General features: G+C 45.0%; 1 protein-coding gene across 3 annotated transcripts in view; it reads left to right on the forward strand.

Moving 5' to 3' along the window:
• Positions 1-22,806, forward strand: part of NRK (Nik related kinase) — a 91,372-nt gene that overhangs the window by 21,781 nt on the left and 46,785 nt on the right. For 2 of the 3 annotated variants that reach the window (XM_032196045.1, XM_032196046.1), the window contains exons 3-10: positions 4,242-4,298; positions 10,740-10,865; positions 11,651-11,761; positions 13,471-13,561; positions 15,460-15,590; positions 18,350-18,404; positions 20,480-20,558; positions 21,095-21,270. In XM_032196045.1, coding sequence (XP_032051936.1) covers positions 4,242-4,298; positions 10,740-10,865; positions 11,651-11,761; positions 13,471-13,561; positions 15,460-15,590; positions 18,350-18,404; positions 20,480-20,558; positions 21,095-21,270 — 826 coding nt within the window. Of the gene's footprint in view, positions 1-2,503; positions 2,509-4,241; positions 4,299-10,739; positions 10,866-11,650; positions 11,762-13,470; positions 13,562-15,459; positions 15,591-18,349; positions 18,405-20,479; positions 20,559-21,094; positions 21,271-22,806 lie in introns of all 3 variants that reach the window. The other variant, XM_032196047.1, reaches the window with a different exon arrangement.

The following is a 22,806-nucleotide window of genomic DNA, read 5'->3' on the forward strand; positions in this document are numbered from 1 at the left end:
CAGCTGGCTGCAGAGCTGATCCCGTAGTCAGCGCCTATGGGTGAGAAAGTCCTCCAGCCTCAAAGTCTTCCACATCAGCCAAGCAGCCTTGCTTTCAAGTACAAACCTGAAGGACACAGAGATGGCCCCAAGGGTTAAGTGTGTGCTGCCTGCTAGCTTGGTGTGTTGGTGGGCAGGCAGTGGGACTCCAGTGACCCTGGAGCCTCCTGCGGATGTTTTGACCAACAGTGTAAGTGATGCACACACACGTGTGATGGCAGAGGGCGTTTGATGTGATATTGCCCTCACCCTGCTCACAGGCGCCTCGTAACCAGCCACACAGCAAGGTAGGTCTGGGAGGGAAGCTCTCAAACCCAGCACTCTGGTGGCCTCAGGTCTGTGTCACTGAGAGCTGGGACCTCAGGGCTCTGGCTGGAATAATGGCCCAAGCCAGGGACTCACGATTTTTTTTTGTTTGGACCCAAGAGGAAAAGGTATTGTACATAACGAAATTTTATGTAAATACACTTAATTCAAGTAAAGCCCCCTTATCAGCTAATAGCTTGACTGCTAATGCTGATACTCTTGTTTGCTCCAACTTGCATAATGTTTGTCCTGACCCTCGGTAGAGGGCATAGATAAATGATGCCTTTATCTATCTAACTAAGAAGATAAATGCCCATTCACTCGGAATAACACCAAGCGATCCATCCCATTCTGCACAGATCTCCCTGCAGAGACAGCGTGCAGTTGGAGCTCATCAGAAACAGATCTTTGGCACAAGCATCTCCTGCAAATGTGGCTGTGATGACCAGCATGCAGATTCTGAAACGTGTCTGCTGGCCCCAGGTTTGCAGCACGTTACTGCAGCGACGAGCTGGCAATCGCAGCCGGCGTTATGTGGAAATATTTTCTGGGGGAGAAGAGGAATTCGGCTGGACTTGGAGCTAATGGGAGGATTCCTTCCAACTTGGCTACCTCACCGAAATGTAGGCAGCAACTTCAGCTTTAGAAAGTCACTGAACTTCTGAATCGTTCCAGTCGGAGCGTTGTGTGTGATGGATAGCATTTAACGCTGTGCGTTGGGTGGGAGCAGGGCTGACCTGCAGATGGCTGTGGGATGCTTTGGCTGCATTCTCACGAGTCAAAACATGCTCCCAAACTGAGCGTTTGGGTGAAAGATGAAAAAAGGATGCGCTTTTTTGTTCTTGTTCCTTGCAATCAAGTGCATCTGCACATCTCGTTCAGTTGGGCAGTTTAAACAGCCAGTTACTGCTGGGAGCCTTACAGAAAAAAAAAAAATCAGAGCACCACCTTTCTAAAAACAATTCAAACATGCTCAAACTTGTGGCTTGAGCAGAAGTACAAGTGTGTAAAAGTTCCCGTGAACTCTGCCTAACCTCTGAGATTTATTGATAATGAGAAAATGAGGGGCCAGGCCCTGAAACCTTTCCTTACGTAGCCACTAGCGTGTTAGCAAGAACCCCAGGGCTGGGCTCAGGATGTTTACTGCTTTTAGAAACGTTGAGGCAAATGAACTTGAAAGAGTTCGAGGAAGCAACATAAAGGACCTGAGATTTTCACTCTGACTGCCAGGATGGTCGTGGTCTCTGCCTTAAAGCAGCTCAACGTGCAGCCTGTTGCCCTGCTCACTCAGTGGCACAAGCGTTTAGTGGTTCTCCCCTGTGTGATCATACGCAGGTGTCCTCTTATTTGTGCTTGTTAGGGTGGTGTCAGAGGTAAGTGGAAACAATGGTGTGTGCTGGGTAGGTCTGACACGCTGTTTGGGGCATATGCTAGCAGGTTCGGAGACTTTGGAGAAGATCTGTTGCTCTACAGGAACACTGAATACTTTAGGAATATGCACAGCTGGAATCAACAATAAATCTGCCAAAATGGCAGTAAAAATATCTCATTATTAAAATGTAGACATATGACCTATAGATAAATATTTAGCTGCAGTCACCAAAAGTCTTTTTTTTTTTTTTTTTTTTTTCTTCCCCTGGTCTCAACACCCTTTAAAACTAATTGATCACTTTTAGATAATTTACATGAGGTTTAGATGACCTTTTCCTGAGGCTAACCCGCAGCCCTTGCCGTGACTCTGCACAAGCTTCTGGGGTGGAGAAGATGAGGTTGTCCAGCTTAATACAACCAAGAACCACGGAAAGCTCTTTTGAAAAGGTTTGATAGCAGCTGTTGAGAGTAAATTGTTGCCATTTGAGAATTGGAGCAAACCAATGAGTTTTTGCTGCCCCTTTACTTTCTGATCATTTTGTTTTGTCCTCTCAAAAAAGGTTTGGATCCTCTTGTGTATTGCCCCTCTCTCTGTTTTGTTCCAGGGTAATAAAGGGGTCTAGAAGAAGATAAGGGCGGGAATTGTGTGCAGTTAATGTGCTGTGAGGCCAGGTAAAGGCTGTGGCTGTTTATCTCAGGTGAACCCGTGCAGAGGGACAGCAGGATGTGGGCCCATGGGTTTTTCCTGGGGAAAGAAGGTTGGGTGCAAGGCAGATGTGTGCCTGAGACAAGGTGCAGGGCACGATCCTGCCCTCTGCACAGGCTGAGCTCCTCTCACCCAGCCCTCGGCAGGGATGCTGACCTTGGAGCTCCTGTAGGAGTGGGGGAGCAGGGTCGAGTGGTGCATCCCATGCAGAGGTGCCTCGTGACCCACAGAACAAAAGGGCATGCTGTTTTCTTTCCCATAAGTGCTGATTTTCCAAACCATTTTTTTTTCTGGGATTCAGCATTCTCATTTATAAAGGCAAAAGTGAGTGAGAACAGCAGGTTTGTGTGCAGCAGGAACAACTGAGGCTGCAAAACAACAGGGCTTTTGTGCAGAGGGACAATCTCACCAGGTCTCACACTGAAACCAAAACTGAACACCAAGCCTTTCCCATTTCCCTCCTCTGAATATTCAGTGCTGAGTGTGATGCTAGCCTGCTACTGATTTAATTTTTACTAAAGAAAAGAAACACATCCCATGCTTTGCTGTAATTAGGAAAATCAGAGTAAATCAATGACGTTGTCCTCTGCAGAACAGCTGAGGGCATCCCACCAGCTCGGTGGGTCGCTCCGCTGCTTCGTGCGGTGCGAGCTGGAGTTAAACCAGGGTGCCAGCCTGTCTGGCATCGCTGCGCCTCGTGGAAGGCCCTCTCTTGCTCTATTGCCAAGCCATTCAATGCCTGGAAGCTTTCACAAACAATGCCCTCCAGCAGCAGGGCTGTGGCTGCTCAGGGAAGCTGGCCAGCCGGGGAGAGGTGGATGCTGATGTCCCTGTCCTGCCGGAGCACAGCACTGTGGTGCTGCATGGTGCTTCATCTTCCTCCCACATCTGCGATCATACAGGAACCCGAGCGCTCTAGTTCATGAGAAAAAGCTTTGCGGTCCCAGGGGTGCTTCCAGGGAAGGAGGGCACTTATAAATACACAAAATCTCAGCAGGATTTAGTTTTCTGTAAAAGAAAACATGACTGTGACACATTGCCTGAGAACGAGGCATCGTTTTTCTTTGATGCGAAATTGCTTAGTTGTTGAAATAACGCTCGGCTGCAATTTCGTACGATAGGACCTGGGTTTTAAAATGACATCAACCTAGCTTTTAATTTTGCAGGTGTAAATTGCACCTGCAAATCATTTTGTCTGCAAACCACAGCATTTCAGGTTTGATTTCCCGATTTCCTATGGCGTTCTTAACTGATGTCAGTTAGTTATTTCAATATCCAGCTTCTCAGGCACTACTATTTCAGGAACAAAATTACAGTCTTAAAGCTTCAAACCCATTTCTGAGGCTTTGATGGAAGGGAAGAGTTAGGAAGTGCAGCCAACCCACAGTTCATACAAATCTTTTGATACAATCCTTGAGATTAGTGTTGGGTATTGTCAGAAAGCACAGTGCTTTGCATCTGTAGAGCAACTTGGTCTAACCGAGCCAAGAAGCTGTGCAATTTTCCAGCGAGATTCCTGGTTGCTTTTCTGAAACGCATTCTTCTGAACCATAGTTTGTCAGTTAGCATTGGGTTTGCTCTTTTAATAGCTTTATTCCCTGTTGCCTCCTTTTTCCTAACTTTGTCTTGAAAAACTAACCCATTAGTCTAAAATCACCAGTTATCTGTCACGTGGGCTATGCCTTTTCCATGGGAGATAGATGGAGACCCATGAGCTTGTTTCATGTTGTCCTCTGACAGATGAGTTAAATCCATAATTTTCTAGCATTTACATAGTTTGCATACATGTTTTACTGACACTGTTCTGTTTTCCTGACAGGGTCGCCATGTTAAGACTGGGCAGCTAGCAGCAATCAAAGTGATGAATGTCACTGAGGTGAGTAACCCAAAAATAATAAAAAGCTGTTATCAAAGTGTAAGGGAAAACAAAGAATCAGGTTGTGAGAATGTGGGTAGCTTATAAGATGATCCATAGGTGTAAATTATGGTAGCTGAGCAGTGGTTTATGTTTTTTAGAGTACTGAGAGGCCTTAATACAACCAGATTTTCAACAGTGCCTGTCCAGTGGCAACAAAGCAATAAGGGAATGCACATCTATATATTTTGATGCTCTGAAATAATGAAGAGAACTCTCTTCCTGCTTGTTTCACGTTGATTATCTGTTCGCAGAGATAGCAAGTAAAAGATTTCCTGTAGCTCTGTGCTGCCCCTTCTGTTTCAGCTCATCCTCTCCTTGCCAGCCATTCCTCAGCATATCTACCCTGACAGCTAGCAAGCCGGAACATGTTAAAAATGCAAATGTTGCACTTTTTTATTGCTATTTGACAGATGAGAGAAGGAGACCGGTTTAATTGGCACTGTCACTGCTCACATTTACGAGGTGGTATCGGTGCTGGAACAGGGTGTCAACAAAGTAGCTAAGCATTGATTTTTGTTTCGGAGAGCAGCCTGTAGCGAAGCAGCTTGCCTCCTTGATGCTGCATGAGCCTGAGCCCCAGAAGGGCTGGGATGTGCCTGTGTCCTCGAGTGTAAGGACAGCTCATGGTTTGGTCGGATGCGCCTGTTCTCACGGACAGCCAGCTCCTTGTCCTCTCGCTCTGGCAGCGTGGATGTGGTGCATAAAACACCAAGACAATGTTAGAGCCTTCTTGGGATGCTGTGAGTCATAGCCTAAAATAAGAAACAGGTCCTCTGGACCAAATCTGCCAGTGGTACGGCTACATGGAGCGTTTTGGACAAGCACAAGCAAGCTCTGGCTGCATTTTTGTGTCTTCTGCTCGTCTTGGAAGACAATGGAGCGAGTTAGCATCTGCGTGGGCACTGTCACGTAGAACGGGTCCAGGCCAGCTGTCTCTGCTGGTAGTGTAGGAATCCAGCCCTGAGCAGCGACTGCTCTGAATGGCACAGCCTGGTTTGGCTGTGGCTGCTACCTTGTAAAATAAGCACGTGCAGTTGAATTCCAAGTGTTGTTCTTGTCTATGTGTTGTTCTCGTCTATGGATAGAGGAGGGTAGGTTATTGAAGTCAGTGCTATGTTAAATTGATGGAATTTTAGCTTATAGCTCTGTAGTTACATCCGTCATCGTGTGCTTTGCCTCAGAGACATAGCAGTGACCAAACATGAGGCTGCTGGATTTTGAGAGTGAGAAGAAGTAAAGTTTGAGTCGTAGACAGATTCCTGGGGTCAGAGCACCTCTGTGCTCTTTTCTGAGAAAGGAATTTACAGGAAAGATCCTGTCTGGGACTCAGAAGTGATCCAAAGCTGCTCTACAGAATGTGTTCATGCTTTGCTGGGCCTGCCAGCAGTGCCTGAGGGCTGGCCAGAGATGTCACTTGTGGGCTGTCATGTTAACACAAGTGACAGTCCCTTCCTTGATGAAACAATTGAAGCAAAAACTGCAGGAAGGGAACCTTGGAAAGATTTCCTTCCCTTTTGCTATATATAACCCAGTCTCCTTTGTATGTAAGTAACAAAATGCAGCACCTAGTAATGTCTGCTTGCTTGGAAACAAAATTTAGATGTAAGACAGCCTTGTGCTTCAGCCTCGGGAATCCCCAGTGATGGACTTGCATGGTCCTGGGGACAAAGCACAGCTGCTCAGGTCTCATTTGCTGCTGCTTTGCAGGCTGGAGAGCCAGCACCATCCTGGGGAATCTGTCCCCTCGCTCGAGGGGCTGAGCAGCAACGATAACAGGTCGTGCTGTTTTCACATTGAGTCGCTTAACGCGAAAGCAGTCGTGATGGTTTCAGTCTAACAGTGAGCGTGCTGCTGCAGCCACCTGGGGGGTTTCCCTGGTGCTCTTCCCCAAGCTCTGAGTGAATCCATTGTAGCTGGACGTGAGCGTTCCTGCTCTCTGACCTCGGTGCAGGGTGAGCTTTCTGCTGTTACTTCCACTTCTGGAACATGGGCTGGCTGCGTTCCTGCTGCTGAGGCACAGGCTGGGAGACCAGATCCAGGCCTCTGCTTCATCTACACTGCTGCTGCTGCACGGGGTCGGAGCTGGGTAAGGCTGAGGCTGCTGCTGGATGTGCCCAGAGCATCTCTGAACCTCAGCCCTCCGCCTGTAAAATAGCAAAAACCTTCACAGCGTGTGGGTACTGAAGCCTCTCACAGCATTAGCCTTTCAATCTCCAGAAATTTAGTGTGATAAATTCAGCCTGCCAAGGATTCGGTACTTCTCCTGCGTTGTCAGTCTGCTCAAGCTTGTTATTTTCTGTTCCTTTGGGCTTGAAAAGCTGGCTTGAGGCATTAAATAAAGTCTTTAAAATATTGAAATCTCCGTCTTCAACGTCCTGCATATAAATTGCACCTGAGAGCAACATCTCACAGGGAGTTTGGCTTGTGAGAAATGGAAGCTGTCACAGCAAACCTGCTCAAGTGAGATGGGAGGCTCCCAGCCCCTGTGGTCATCTTCATCTTGGGGTGGTTATTGGATCTGATCAGTGCTGCACAGGGAGTGCTTTTCTTAGGGAGAGAAAACTTCATGTGGTAGAAAACAGGAAGGTGTTTTTAAAAGAGGAAAAAAAAAAAAAAAAGAAGAAGAAGAAGAAACCAGGGCAAATGCAGTCTTTTTTTCCTTCACCTGCATCCAAAAAAGTGGAGAAGAGCGGAATGCCTGGCACGGCCTCGTGATTTGGATGCCTGCTCAGAGGCTCTCCAGGAGAAATCTCACTCTGTGGCAGGGACCGAGTCTGACGGAGCCCCATGCCAGGGTGGGTCGGTGGTGGCTGGGTCACTAGCCCACAGTGCTGCTCAGCAATAAGGTCGGCGTTGTCTGACATGGGAGAGACGGGTTTGGACGAGGATACCTCATATATAGGGGTACTGAGCTACTTGCTCGCCTCTTGGACACTCTGCAGTGCGCTGCACGCCCCCAGCATCCTGTTTTCACTACGAAGTCCAACCTAAGAAGTCTTCCAGCTAACGCTTCATCCCAACTAATACATTTCTGCCAAAGGACTGTTTCACCAAATCTACGTTTTTTTTTTTCCAGCAAGAAATTGTTTCATCAGCAAGCTCCTGACCAGCTCCAGCTGTGATTGCTCAGCTCCGAGATCTGAGGCACACCAGGAGCTGAGCAAATCTGCCCTGCGCCGCTGCGAGCTGCAGCCCCGGGCTGCTTTCTGAAGAGCAGCAGCAGGATGCTGTGGTCACTGCGGGATCCTCTGGACATCTGTCAGGAAGTGCTGCAGTGTCACGTTAAGGGGGAGAGCGGGGGGAGCCCTTTGAAATTGTTGAAGTGGAGCTGATGGCAACGTGCGCTCACGGGGCCTCTCCGCACAGGCTATGCTTCCTGCGTGGCGGTGCCAAGCACACAAAAAGCTTGCAGAGAGGTCGGATCCTTGCTGCTCGCCTCTTCGGTGTCAGTGCAGGTGATCAGGGAGCTCTTCTGCAGCCGGCCGTTCCCTGTTTGTCGTTGCTTTTAGGCTTTTCAGGTAGCGAAAAAACACTGAAAGGAGAAATTCATCGTTGGTTATGCCTCAGTACTGAGGGCTCTTTAGGTGGAGCACTTATCAGCTGGTGATCTTGTTTCTGTTTGAGGTCAGAGGCGTGTGCTTTCTAGTTCTTTGCTTCCTAATGTCACTGGGGATAAGCCCACGTCTTCAAAAATAGCCTTTGATCATGAACCTGTCATCTTTGTGCATGCAGCCATCTGTACCCAGAACCGCACTGGTTTGTGAAAGCAAACAGCTTTTTGCACCTGCACATCTGTGAGCTTCCTTCTCCTGAGCAGCATGATTTGTGAGCAGCTTTCCAGGCCCCTGGGAGATGTGGCTGAAGGCAATGTTAACAGAGGGGTGGTGGAAAGTGGAAATCCTGAGCTCCTACGCCCACTGAAGAGTTGAGGGTGTCTCCAGGCTCCTTGCTCACAGGATGCGTGGAGCTGAGGCTTGGCAAGTGCAGGTTCAGTTTCCAGCTGAGCCTCAGGCATGGGCCGTGGGGCAGAACTGCTCGTGCTTCCTCTTCTGCTTTGGTTTCTCCATCTGAAACAGAGCAGTTCTTTCAAAGGTCACTCAAGATACAGGAGGACGGATGGAGTACTTTGTGCCTGTGAAATGCCCACCTGCTGGCACCTTACAGCCTGGTCTAGTTTGAAGTCTCATCTGCCTTTGGAGGACAAGAAAATTTAGCTCCAAGGGTTTGTGCTCAGCAGCAGCAGGGCTCCGTAGGGAAGCTCACCACGCTCATCCTGTACCCAAGCAGTGGTAGCTGCCTCTGGGGGCATGGGTGGGCAGGGGAAGAAGAGGGCAGTGCAGGGAGGTCCCAGCCCACGGGGTAAATAGGTGAGGACATGAGGTAAGGCAAGGATTGTCTTAATGGTGATGGGAAAGGAGCATTGCACACGTGTATGACTCTTTGCTCTTGCCAGCGAGTGTGGCAGGGCCTACGTGGTGTTCCAGCTGTGCTCACCAGCAGGCACACACACGCTTACTGTTGTTATTTTGAAAGCACCCGGGCAAGATCCTGGAGAAATACTCAGGCAAGAGCTGTGCCAGCATGGTTAATTAGGCGAAGGAGGAAGAGGCACGAGCTGTGAGGAAGCGGCTGAGGTCTGCCAGCTCCCCAGGAGGAACTCTGTGCAAGCAGGGAAGCCGTGCAGCCGGGCTCCGCCAGTGCAAAGTTCAGGCAGATGGACGGAGTTAAACCAGACAAACACAGCCAGGTCCAGGATGGCGACTCCAGCGTTGTTATTCCCTTCCTCACCTCCCTTCCTCTCACCTGCTCGTTCCCACCCTTTCACACGCACTGCCGGGAGTCCCAGAGGGAGCAGAGCCTCGTTTCCCCTCCAGAAGGCATCAGCATGAGCTCTCAGCTCCCTTTCATCTTGCCCTGGCCACGTGCAGAGAAGAATGCGACCTTGCTCCTGGAGGATTTCCTGCACGCTGTCTGGGACGCAGCTTCGATTTCTCTCAGACTCCAGATGCTACACGGGGCTCCTCCTTTCCCTCCCGAAGCCGTATGACATCCAGGGACCTGTCAAGCCAAGTTAAGGGTCCTCCTTTCCCCCTAATTGCAAACATAAGACAAATGAAATACCTGTAGTAGTGCATGCAGCTTGAGAGCCTGTGTTCAACAGAGGGGCTGTTCTGAAACCTGAAATAGCTGCTCTTGCTTCACGAGAAGTTATTTTACATTCCTTTTTCCTACAGCTTAAGACAAATAAGCTTTGGTCTGGCAGCACGTCTCCTGTGGATTGAAGTTACTGGGGAAGTTCTTGGCCACTTCTGTTGGTAACGCTTTTTTGGGGGTCGGATTTAATAAGGCATATCATATAAATGAGAGTTTGAGGGAATTTGGCTTCAGCCTGCCAGGGTTTCATGTTTTGGTACAGGTAGAAAGGACAGGGCAGCTGGTTTTGCAAGCAGTTTGCTGTGAAGGCTGAAGGAATGCTTCGATGGCAAAGCTACTGGAAAATAGTGAAAAAGGGCAGAAAAATGTCCTGTGGGTCTGAGCTATTCTTGCGTGCTTCCTTTTTTCCCCTTCAGCTACCGAGTGCTGACGGGGACGTTCTGCAGCGAGGTAAACTAATTTCCAGCGTTGTCTTTCCCCTTTTCACTGGTGCACGGCTACCTTGCAGCACTACGTGTCTCCTGTTAAAGCAAACAAGACAGCAAAACCTGCGGGCATTTCTCTGGGGGTGATGCACCGGTTCTCTTGGTGGCAAGAGAATAAACAGGCTAGGTCTGAAAAGACCTCTTCGGGTGGCAAATGGGCTGGGAGCACAGCTGGAAGATGAAAGATGGAGCTTCCCTGTCCCTGCTCGGGCTGTCGGCTCTGGTTTCCTCTCGGCAGGACTTCCACGGGACGGGGAAGCCGAATTGGCTGCGGTGTGCACGGTGCTGTCCCAAGTGTTTGAGTAATGGGGTGTTAGGAACGTTTTTATTTCATTTTAAATCCGGTTAATTGCTCCAGACTACATTACTGCCTGCAGAACCGCAAGCAGGGGAGCTGTTGGTCCTGCCTGAGCCCCATGAGGAGGTGATATGGGTTTGTTTTACCCACAGGGGGATGTTTTTGGATTCTTTAGCCCAAACCTTAGCATTTGGTTGTTTTAGGCCAAAGGATCAGGGCGATTCAGTCCTTGGTTTTAGAGCCTTAGATTGCACTCTCAGGCTCACAGAATGACGCAGGTTGGAGGGGGCCTCAGAAATTCTCTAAGCAGGGCCAGCCTTGGGATCCCACCAGGGTGCTCAGGGCCGTTTCCAGGTGGGTCTGGAAAGCCTCTGAGGATGGATCCAGGTTGCACACCTGCTGTGAGTACCCCAGAGCTCATCTCTGGTTTCCTAAAGAGCCTTCTGCTCTCTTCTGCTGCAGAATGAAGAAGAGGAAATCAAGCTGGAGATAAATATGCTAAAAAAATATTCCCATCATCGGAATATTGCGACGTATTATGGTGCATTTGTAAAGAAAAGCCCTGCGGGCCAAGATGATCAGCTCTGGGTAAGTGTTTAGTGTTCATTGTGTCCATCACACTCCCAGCTCCTTCCTTTAGAGCTCCAGGATACTTGGCCTGGACCCTGTCTTGGTGAAACTCTGAAGCTGTTGTCCGGAGAGGTAATTTACAAAAAAGGAACATCCCTCCTCCCTACACATCTTCCATCCTCCCCTCTGATTTCCTTTGAGGATGAGTGTAAAATTTGTTACGATAATTGTGTCTTGGGTTGTTGGTCTCGTTTGTTGTTAGAGCTTTTTTCCCCCAAATTAAATGTTTCTGTCTTTTTTAATAAGGGTGAAAGAGAGCTTGTACTCTCATTTCCCCTCCTTTTTCTTGTCACTTTCTACACATTTTACCAGTTGAAAAATAAAAAAGCAAAAAGTGGAATTGGCAATGAAGCAAAGAAAAATGAAGCCTCCACATTTATTTTTTTTTCTGCAAGATTTTTGGACATCTGCAGCAAAATGAGAAATTTTAAATTCTGAAAAAACTCCCACGTTTCTCAGTGCTCTTTTTATTCTTTGTTTCTGATTTATGTTTCTAGAATGAAAAGAATTCCCTGTAACCCATAATAAGAGAGGAGCACTCCTAAGTTATTTACTTTATATTCATTCATTCATTCAGTAATGTGCACTGTTAAGGAAATGAGATTCTGCATCATTTGGCACCCAGGAAGGTGGCATGTAATTCACTATACCTTGATGGTGGGGTCAGTGGGTGTCTTAATGGTACCTGTACTTGTGCCCTGCCAGTGCTGTGGTAAGGGTGCATTGCGTTTGTCTCTCTGCAGCTGGTGATGGAGTACTGTGGTGCTGGCTCTGTCACTGATCTGGTGAAGAAGACAAAAGGGAACTGCTTTAAGGAAGACTGGATAGCGTACATCTGCAGAGAGGTTCTCAGGGTGAGTTGTGCCACCAGAGCTTTGTTGGCCTTTCCCAGCCTTTGCTCACTCATGTAGGACAATAACGACCACTGCTATTTTAAGGTTCTGATCCGTGGGGCTTGTGGGCTGTGGTTCACAAGAGTCAAGATGTTCATCAGCCCACAGTACTCTCATCAATCCCATTTTCTGTACGAACACATGGGTCATGGTTTTCTGTGGCAAATAGCCATCTTCTTCCACATCTTGAGATCTTACTGCTCATTGCTTTGGCTGGTCATGCTGTGCAAAGTCTTTCTGCTCCTAAGTCCTTTACCTGCACACACTCAGGGGCCTTTTTTCCACACTATTAAAAGCAGTGTTGGCTAGATAGCATTCCAGAATCTTAAAGGTGGCCCTGCTGGGGCGGTACTCCCAGAGATAATTCTTGCAACTATATTTCATTCTGTGTCAGCTTAGGGCTATTTTTTGTTCCTGGAAAGCGTAGAGAATAAAACAGTTCCTAAATGTGATCTAATGAACTATCCTGGCAATAAATAAATAAATAAAATGTTGGAAGCTGTCAATCTAAATTCAAAACCCATTACAGAGCTACTGATCCATCTTCCTTGCGATGGAGTCTTACTTCTTCTCTAAATAACAGTACACTAGATGCAAATTCTGGGAGCCAAAATTCAAATAGCATGCCAAAGTAATGCTTGAACAGGGGTAAATCTTTGCTTCAGGAACAGCAGAATTGGGAAACATGCTCAGTGGAGAACATCAGCCATCTCACCTGGATTTGGCATTAGACTGTGTGTTGTAATAACTATAGCTGGAGGTTGTGGGGAGAGCTCTTCTGTGGGAAAAAATCCCAGTGGTCTGGTTATGTTGCTGTTGTTGTGTCTGGGTGGCTATAAAGCCTCTCCTAAAGCAGTTAGTGTTAAAACCTTTGGTTTACGCTCTTGCAGCTGAAAGCAATAGCAGCATGCTTGCATAAAACAAGCAATTGGATTGAACAATCTTCATTTGAAAACAGGGAATAACTTGTTGCATCTGGATTGAAAATGCTTCCTTCTGGAAACTTTAGGGGCTGGGAGGAAGCTCTGTTTGAAGTCGTGAATATTATATTGTAGAGGCTAAACATTTGGAGTGAAGTACCCCTTGGCTTACTACAACATATTATTTTGGTGTGTTCCATTCTGTCTGTGCTATCGTAATGTTACACGGACAGCTTGGGAAGGAAGGAGAAGCCAGAAAATTGCAAATACTAGCTGAATGAAAACAATGTGTGCCACATTCAAAAATGATCCGAGATGGTATTTTGAGCTGTATGTGGCCCATTTATTATTGAATACAGAGTTTTGCTGTTTTGCTGAATGCAGAGTAACCCACTGTGGCCAGCCAGCTGCTGTCTCTGTACATCACAGAGAGCATTCTGCACTGCTTCTCACCTCTTTTGTTTGCTTTTAATGAGTGATACAAAGAGACGTCCCTTGATTCTAAGATAGAAGTAGGAAAATGTTGGTACTTTTCCCTTCACACTTGACTTCAGAGAGGCTCCACTACTGTCAGGCCTTCTGCTGCTGTCTTCTCTCCTTGCCAGAACTGGGGTCTTCATGTTGCTAATCTCATGTAAAGGGCTTTGCCCATGAATGAATTCTGAGAAGATAATAGTAATAGTGTATAAAGGCAACAATGCCAAGCTCATGATGATGAGAATAAGGGAAGTCTCGCCTTTTTATTTTTAGGGCTTGGCACATCTTCATGCTCATCATGTCATCCATCGAGATATTAAAGGGCAGAATGTTCTTCTCACAGAAAATGCAGAAGTAAAACTGGGTAAGTTTCCTTAAAAGTTTCCTTAAATGAGTGCTAGAAACCTGTTTGTAAAAAATTTACAATTTCTATCTTGCCTTGGAAGACTTTAAAGGATATATTTAATGCTTGTGTATATAAGGTGCCTGTCGTATAGAAAGAGAGAAAAATGGGATGTATTCTGCAAGAATGTCACTCACAGCCTGTAGGAAAAATACAGCTACTTCTGGGCAGTCAACACAAAACCTGTGTAGTAAGTCACAGCACCACCAGGCCTTCACAGCAGATTCCTGGTGTACAAAACATTCCAAAAAAATAAAAATAAAAATTTGGAGACTACATTATGCTACTCTATTTATCTATGGGAAGTGATCTTAGAGATTTTCATATGTCTGATGATAGGTGAAATTACTCGTGTGAGGGCTGCTACTGAGGATTAGCTCTTACTAATTGTCATCTCCCAAGAACGTCTGAGAGTTTACTCATTTCCTTTTCTAGCTGTGACGTATCAATGCTGACAACTTCTAACTTCCTAAGACTAAATTCAACTACATTATCTTTCTGGAAGAGGGGATGTCTTTCACGTTTTTGGAAGGCATCAGAGAGGATGCATGGCATTAATTTAAAGGAGCAGGCTCAAGGAGGACACTTCTTTTTTTGGGGATGGTCCTTTATTCTCCATCTCGTTTCCTCATCTGAAAGAAATAACTGTAGAGTTGGAGAAGAAGAATATACATAGCCTATGGATATGGGGTAGGATGCTTGGCTGGAGCAAGTCAAAATAAGCATTAAAAACTAACTAACTAAATAAAAGTGTTTCCAGAGAGATTTAGCTCTTAAAGCAGAGAAGCTGGAAAACCAAGAGGTCCTCAGTCCCGTTTCATTCCACTTCAGCGTAAGCATTATTTGTAAAAATTCTGTTCTCATTTCCCATCAATTGCACAAAAGGCACGATGATCCCAAAAGTCAGGTCCAACTTCCTGTTGAAGATGGCTTGCTAAACAGGGATGTTAAGCAATAGTCGTATAAATGACCACGGTATGCAGATGGTCTGCAGTGAGGAAACATGGGTGAGAAAATCTGCTCCTTGTTGGTAACAGCAGGGCTGTTTCTTTCCAGTCCTTTCTTTTCCCTGTTTTCTTGTCTTCTCTGTGAATAACACTCAGGTGCTGTGCCTGGTGGTTCCAATTAGTGCATCTGAGCAGTTCATTTAATGAAAAATATGGTCACACAATTATTGGTTGTATAGGCCTTCATATCTGAGCCAAACCATTTTCCTATACATCCTCGATGAAAGTAACATCCTTTCAGCACAAAGAGCACCATGCAACTCTAGAGCTTTCCAATTATAATGAGGCTAAGATCAGAATAAACCCATATACTCTTCAGCCTGTTGTAAGCTGTTTTTGAATGCAGGGAAGGAGTTATTTAAAATGGTTCAATACAAAGTGATTATGATGGTGGATAGGTTATGATTTTATTATTTTTTATTATGATGTTATTATTTGGTGATTTTTTTTTTATTATGATTTCCAGCTTTCAGAAGTGGCCTTATTAGGCACATCCAAATTTTCCTTGTCCATAGGTACTATTTTTCTTTTTTAATACTAAAGATCTCAGGTTCTACTCAGTGTATCATATAAATTAAACATCAGTTATTCTGTACTGTCTTCATAGACCAGTCCATGTCTGTTGTAGCCTGCCTGCCAGATTTAGCATGCAGTTTATTGGATCATTCTTTCAAAAAGAGCAAGAGGCAGTTTAATTTCAATTATTGGACAAGATACACTGTGAAAACTCAGATTTGGTGCATACTGTAGCCCAAAGGTTTGGTATCTAAACAATATGGAAGCAATTAAGCAAAAACTCTGCCACATGGATGCAAACATTCATTAATTTCTTTACCCCACTTGGCTTTTTAGTGGATTTCGGTGTAAGCGCCCAACTGGATAGAACTATTGGGAGAAGAAACACGTTTATTGGAACACCGTATTGGATGGCGCCTGAGGTCATTGCTTGTGAGGAGAACCCAGACTCTACATATGATTACAGAGTAAGTGTTATAACTCTGCCTAAGGTAGCAAAACACTCAAGTTCTGCATATGAAAATTTCAAACATCCCTTCTTTTAAACCACAATAATATTAAAACTGTACAAGTAGAAGTATTTGCAGTATGTGGGTGGTAGCTAATTTTTTAAGAGTGGAATTTCACTATGAGTATTTTTTGTGAATGGTTCATATGAGAGATACACATTCATGAACTATTCTGTTCAGTGAAATACTGATATATGGAGGTTGCAGGTCAGGATGGGAAAGAAAGGAAGAGGTAAATTTGAAAGAAAGTCTTGAGAAACAGTGCGTTGGTTGTAATGGTAATATGGCAAGGTATTGCTCTTCTCTTTACCTTTCAGCCTGGAGCCTCCCAGCTCCAAGCCCTATAATCTCCATGGCCCACTGCTGCACTTACCCCACTGCACCTCATACTGGGGAGCGCAGACTTGGTCACAGCCCTCGAGATACAGCCTTGCCAGCACTGAGCAAGTGGGAATTGTCACCTCTCCTCACCCACTGGCAGCACTCATCCTAGCTGATTCTTCACAACCAATCTCAAGCAGAAAAGGCTGAATGAATACATGGGCCTTACCTGTTCTTGTTATGTGCACCGGTTTACCTGGTCCCTGCCATCATTTTTGCTCCTGTACGAGCACATACTGATATCTTCTTCATTGATGCCAAAGACACAAAAATTTGTTTTATTTTTTGAGATGAGCTGCATGCTGTGTGTTTTGGATACCAGCAACAGCTATCAAACACTTTTTCTGGTTCTCCTTCCAGCTATTATAATGTACCAATGCTGTTCTGAAGAGACTTACGAATCTTATCCTTTGTCCTCTGGCCTGTTTCCGGCAGTGTTGTTGTTTGCCTGTCTACACTTGCCCTGCACGATGTTTTCCAGGAAAGACTTTCTCAGCAACCCTTGCCTCTGGTCACTGTCTTGCTCCATCTGTTCTCCTGGTTGCCACTTTGCACCTCTCATTCTAACTGTGGCTTCAGAAATTCTATTAGAAGAGCCTGTTATTACCTCCATTTTCTTCTGATTCAGAGGCTATGATTCTTCCTTGTTGAGATCTTCTTCTGTGCTGCACTGGCAGTGTGAAATCGCATTGTGTGAGTGGCAGTCATGACCAAAGAATGTTCTTGGATTTTAGTTTTCATACCATGTGAATCTCATCGTGAAACCTCAATAAATGAATCTCTTGTCTTCGTTGATTTTGTTTTCAGAACATATAAGCGTTAGGAACACACACCCTACTTCTTGAGGTTCCCTTGCCTTCAATAACAAACAAGGTTCATCTGCTTGCCTTTGTGTCTATCTTGGAATAGTTTATGCAGATGGTTATTCAAAACTGGTCAGTGGAGGGGTTTGGAAGCACTGCACAGACAGTGCTATGACTCAGAAGGCAGCATAAGGCCGGTCTTTTCTACAGAGATTTGTGGCTGACCTGATGGGGAAAGTAAAAGGAACCCATTCTGTGGCGTCTGTAACTTCTTGCTGGTCCAGCTCTGTTGAAAATTTGACAGAAATGATAACAAATGAGTGAAAATATATATGCATAAATACATCTATAAACACACAGGCCTTTACAGACACTGGTATTTTCCCTTTCACCTGGCTGCTTCTGACACCTTGAAACACAAAACCAAATCTTTTTTTTTTAGCCTGGTCGTTTCTCCCATTCTCCCCAGAGCCTGCAATACTGCCTCTAGAAGATTTTTCTAATTTTCAGTCATTTATTTAATAACAAATCAGGGTCACACTGGTTTTGTTCTCAGAAGTATCTACAAATTATAACACAAACTGGTTTGCACAAAGCAGCTCAGAGCAGCTTGACTGAGAAGGCTCTGTTGGTAAAGGCAAATTTAATTAGGGTGCCAGGCTGGGTCTGAGCTGCTCTTCACATAACGGCATATTGCATCTGATCTTTGAAGGTTTGTCTTCTTTTCTCCCTGTTAAAAGATAATTTGAGAGATCCCTCTGCAAGTTTATTTCATCACATGCCTCTCATCTGACTACATTTAGACACACACACACAAAAAAAAAAGTAAAATAACGTATGTGATCAACCAGGTGGAAGCCTGAGAAGTTTTTAGAGGCTCTGGTTGTGTTCCCAGTTTACCTTCCATGCTCAAAACCTGGCCTTTAGCATCCAGATAAGCTGACAAAGAAAACTCCAGTCTAAGTTAACTGAGCTGAACATACACTACAGCATAAATCTGACTGTGACTAAACCTCCTTTTGTGTGCCCAAAAACATGTGACTGGAGACTTTGTAGACAGAAAAAGTCAGACCCCAGGGCCTGGCTATAATTTTTGTTCTATCAGTGTAGAAACTCAGCAATGACTATTGATACAAGCATTAAGACCAAGAATTTTTTGGCGCTGTTGCGTCTCACTGCCTCGTGACAACAGCTTAGAGACTTAAAATACATATCTAAATGGTGCCTGGTGTATTCTGGCTCTTTAGGTTAGTTTATTTTTTGAATGCAAAAGGTTTGCATTTTGGGGCTGGCTGCTTAAATGATGAATCAGCTACTCAGAGCTGCACGGGAAATAGGAAGCTTCTGGCTATTAGCACGTTTCCTAAAAGCTCAGGAGGGAGCGGGAGGGAGCAGAAGGTGTGTCACAGTTGCGTTAACGTGACCTGGTCTGAGAGAATTCTAGGGGAACTGTAAAAAACATAACAAAAGGAAAAAAAAAAAAAAAAGCTTCAAGTTGCAATGTGCAATGTGTGTTGTTTTTTTTCCTTGCAGAGTGACCTCTGGTCTCTGGGAATCACTGCAATTGAAATGGCTGAAGGAGCTCCTCGTAAGTGATTTGGTATGGGGAAAAGGGGCTCTGTGCTTTGTGAGTATGTTCTGTGTTAAGATAACTCATGGTTTTGGGTGGATTTTTACAAATAATCTGTGATTTTTTTCTCATTTGGCTTCCCTAAGTCCCTGGTTTCATTCCTTGCCTTCACATGCTAGGGAAACAACATTTTTCATGGAGCTTTTATTAGCATTACTTTGATCACTGCCTGTGGATACAGCTAAGCAGAAGCGATGGACATGTTAGCAGAAATATTTGATGAGTGGTTTTGGTTTTAGGTCACTATTGGAGAAAAAAAATGGCAGTGGATGAAGCTAGGCTTAAAGGTTTTTTACTCAGGGCCTGACCTGATTTCTCCCGGGTTTTGGGGTGAATACTGTATTAGCTCATACCGTGGCTTCAGTCCATGACCCCATGCATCAGGAGTGCGCAGGGAGACCCTCACTGACCCTGACTATCCCCCTCACTCCACTGGTCAGTGTCTCATAGCCATCAGGTAGGAAATGGCAGCTGCAGGGTGGACGCAAGGACCTCGTCCATCTTCGGTTTCCAGGGAGGACCCCTTGTTTCACCCCTGCACCCATGGAGCAGCTGTGATGTGAGGGTTTTTCTGGTGACTGCGGAGAGCACAGGAGATGAACTAGATTATACTCTGGCCTGAGCTTGAGAGCACGTAGGCTGTATTTTAAAAACACTCTTGGCTGTTTTCCTGTCAGACTTGGTTTTTAGCAGCACTCAGGAGCCAGCTGGAGCTCGGGAGCACTTTCAGGCACAGTGCTCCCGCCTAGCTAAAGCTTAGTCCCAAGACGTGAGTCCGCAGGGAGTCTCCTTGGAGAGAGTCTTTACAGCTTCACATGCTAATTCCTCATTCCGCTTGTATTTTATGTTTTCACTAGTTTTGGCAGGGCATTGTAATGGATTATATTCTGTTGCATTGTGCTCTTTTTTTTTTTTTTTTACTTGTGCTGCAACAGACTCTGGGACCCATAGCTAGAAACCAGACTTCTGCCTGCCATCCCCACTGTACCACAAGCTATTGAAAATACAAAGGAAAAAGACAAAAAGACAACCCAGATGTGAGAACCGATGGTGGGCAGCTACAGGCAAAGAAAGAAATAGAAGGCAGTAAAGGCTTCGCCAGACCACAGCCTTCTCACTTTTACTAGTTCTGTAATACTGTAAATCTATTCATTTTAAGAGAATCACTGCTGAACACCTGCATATCATGAGAAAGCAGCCTCCATATAGATCCTATCAGTAGTCATTGAGCAGCTCTGTTGTGTGAAGGAAAACCTCTGACCCTCGATATTTCTCCGTGATGGATGGGGGCATGTTCATAATTCCAGACAAAATGTCTGGGGTATAGGAGAGATGATGGTATTTACTTTTTTCCAAGTTCTTTGTAGTTTTAGCTTTCCACAACAGTAACACTAAACAGAAGTACATTGGGCTGGAGAGAAACCAGCATCTGAATGCATGGGGAGGATTTCTTACAGATTGTCTAATAACGGTGCTCATGCTCCCAAAACACAGAATAGATGAAGTATGTGCTCAGCCATCACTCTCTGCTCAAGTGACACAGTTTATGGGCTGTCTGGTTCGCATCAGGTTTTCTTCATCCTACTTTTTTGTCTTATGTCATGAGCGATGTATCTTAGCTTATCATTTATCTGAACCATAAAAAAAAAAAACACATTTAACTTCTGTTTATGCAAAAACACCCATTTGGTATATTAGAGATAGGAGGTTTTTTAATGTACTTCTGAAGCCTTATATATATATTTAAAAAAAAATAATGAAGAAGGCTGCAATCATTGTTGCCATTGTTGAGGTTTCTTTCAACTAAACCTCATTTAGCTGGCGATACCAATGTATTGTCGTGAAAGCTTTCTTTGTACTCTAAGACTTCATTTGTCTGTAGCCTGAATTTCACTGACTGATGGTAAGGTCCTGTGGTGGGTGCTGTGCTGGAAGAACTGGGAGAAGCAAGTGGGGGTCTGCCTGGGTGGTGGTGGTCAGCTGTGATTGGGATGTGGGGATGTGTGCCCTTAACTGTGTGATCTCCTTTGCAGCCCTGTGTGACATGCACCCCATGAGAGCGCTCTTCCTCATCCCCCGGAACCCGCCCCCAAAGCTGAAATCCAGAAAATGGTAAGGAGATACGTGCAAACTGTATTTTTGCAGCATTGGGCTTAGGAGGATTTTGAGCTCTCTTGTCCAGAGACTATGATCTTGTCAGATCCTGCAGTGATTTGTGAGGTCTTTCCTCCACATCTGTGGTCTTTCTTCCACTGTTTATAGTGCTGGGGAAAGCCACAGGTGCAGATATAGTTTACTTCTGGGAAGCAGCACCTTCCTTTTGAACTCTGGCTAAGCAGCAGCAGTCATCCCAGTCACTAAAGATTGGGGCATGGGTGGCTGCAATTTCAGTTTAGATAGGCTGTTTGGGTTGGTTTGTCAGAAGATTGCATGAACGTTGGGGCAGTCCTTGTGGCTTACAGAGGATTTGTCATATAAATGAAGTTTATAAAGAAAATCCTCTCCATACCAAAAGGATAAGTAATTTTTTTTTTAAGCTGTGTTGGCCAGATAGTGGTTTTGTTGATACTGATGTAAATTCAGTACTGAATTTAAAATTCAATACTGAAAAAGCTTATTATTTAACCCTGCTATTCTGTGTTTTTCAGGTCAAAAAAATTCCTTAACTTTGTTGAAAGCTGCCTTGTAAAAAATTATTTGCATCGTCCATCCACCGAAACCTTGCTTAAGCACTCCTTTATCCGAGACATGCAGAATGAACGGCAAGTGCGCATCATGCTGAAAGACCACCTGGATAGGACCAGGAAGAAAAAAGGAGAAAGAGGTAACATGGCAAAAAACAAAATAAAAGGAGTTGCAGCTAGTAAGGTCCTCTTCTGATTTTTGGCAGCAGAGTATGAGGCAGATCCACCTGAAGTACCAGTACCACAAAAGCTGTGAGAAAGCTTAGTTGGTGATAGCAGTTGGGCCATTTGGAAAATCTCTTTGCCAAAGCCCAGGTCCTTAATGGTGTTTAAGAGCTGAGGTCTTTGGATACTGACTGACACCGATTCACGGCACACAACCCAAATGCTGCTGTGACCAAGGAGTCCAAGAAACATCTAGGCCTCTGCTTTCTGGAGTATCTAATCCGTACGCCACGAGCCTTACCTAGTTTCTCAGTTCATCTGACGGTTCCTGGTCCATTTAATTTACTGGTTGTGTCTCCATATAATTATATCTCGTGACTACTTTGGGGTCAGTAGTGCTCTCTAAAGAGCATTTTGCACTGGAGTTCACAAGAGTCCTTGAGAAGGCCTCTAAGATCCAGTCACACATGGGTGTAATTGTCTACTGCACAGGATTCATGAAGAAAGAGAGAATCTGAGGTGGTTCCAAATGTTAGCCCTGTTATTCAGAGCAAAACCTGGAAATAGTGTTGAAGTGGCATGTTGACCTGCCATGTAGAGGGCTGTAGCCTGCCACCCCATGATTTTCCCTGTCCTCTCTCCCCTCCTTCTCTTGTATATTTTATAATGGCAGGGGTACTGTGAAGATCAGTGGCTATGAAGGCAAACTCAGAAAGCTCTGTTAAGTTGGAAAATGACTTGCCAAACTCTTAAGTATTGATTTGACAAGAATATTTGTGCCTAAAATGGAATTGCTGTTGCAGTGTAAATTTACTGACTCCAATAGTCGACATAAATTCTACCACCTCTTTCAGCTGTGGATCTCAAAGCCCAGTTGAATGGAAAGACAGACAGTTAAAGGTTTTCACAAAGAATGCACTTGAGGGGGTAAAGATATGGTGATAACAATCACATGTTGACAGATAGTTTTATTTAGACATGGAAGGTGCTTTTTTTTTTTTTTTTTTTTTTTTTTTTTTTATCAGAGCTCACCTGAAAAGGAGAACAGTGTGAAACTGCCTGACTATACACTTCAAGTTAGTGATGTCAAAAAAAGTTAGGTCCTCCTTTGGTCCTGCTCTGTATTGTTGGCTGTATGGCATGCTAATTTGAAACCCTCCCTTAAAAGCTGCCTCTCTGATATTCGTGAAGAGAACTTTAAAAATATGGGCCACCTTCTCCTGAATGGCTGTGTTAAAACCAGCATTGTGTGATTATCCCTGGTTCTTTAATTATTAATTTTAGCACAAAAGGAAACACAGATTTACTCTGAAGACCTCAATTTAGCCATGCAAAAAGCACACAGTAGCAGAGAAGGACTGTATAAGTCTTTTATGCCTTATCTGGATTTATTTCTGAAGTAACCCCACTGCTAATGTTATGGGGTTGGATATCTCTGTGGGCTTAGTGTAGCATTTTGCAGGTTGTGGAAACAGGTCAGTTTTGCAAAACCAGCGTAGCCCGTCAAGGGA

Source organism: Aythya fuligula, chromosome 13 (assembly GCF_009819795.1).
Source record: "Aythya fuligula isolate bAytFul2 chromosome 13, bAytFul2.pri, whole genome shotgun sequence".
NCBI lineage: Eukaryota > Metazoa > Chordata > Aves > Anseriformes > Anatidae > Aythya > Aythya fuligula.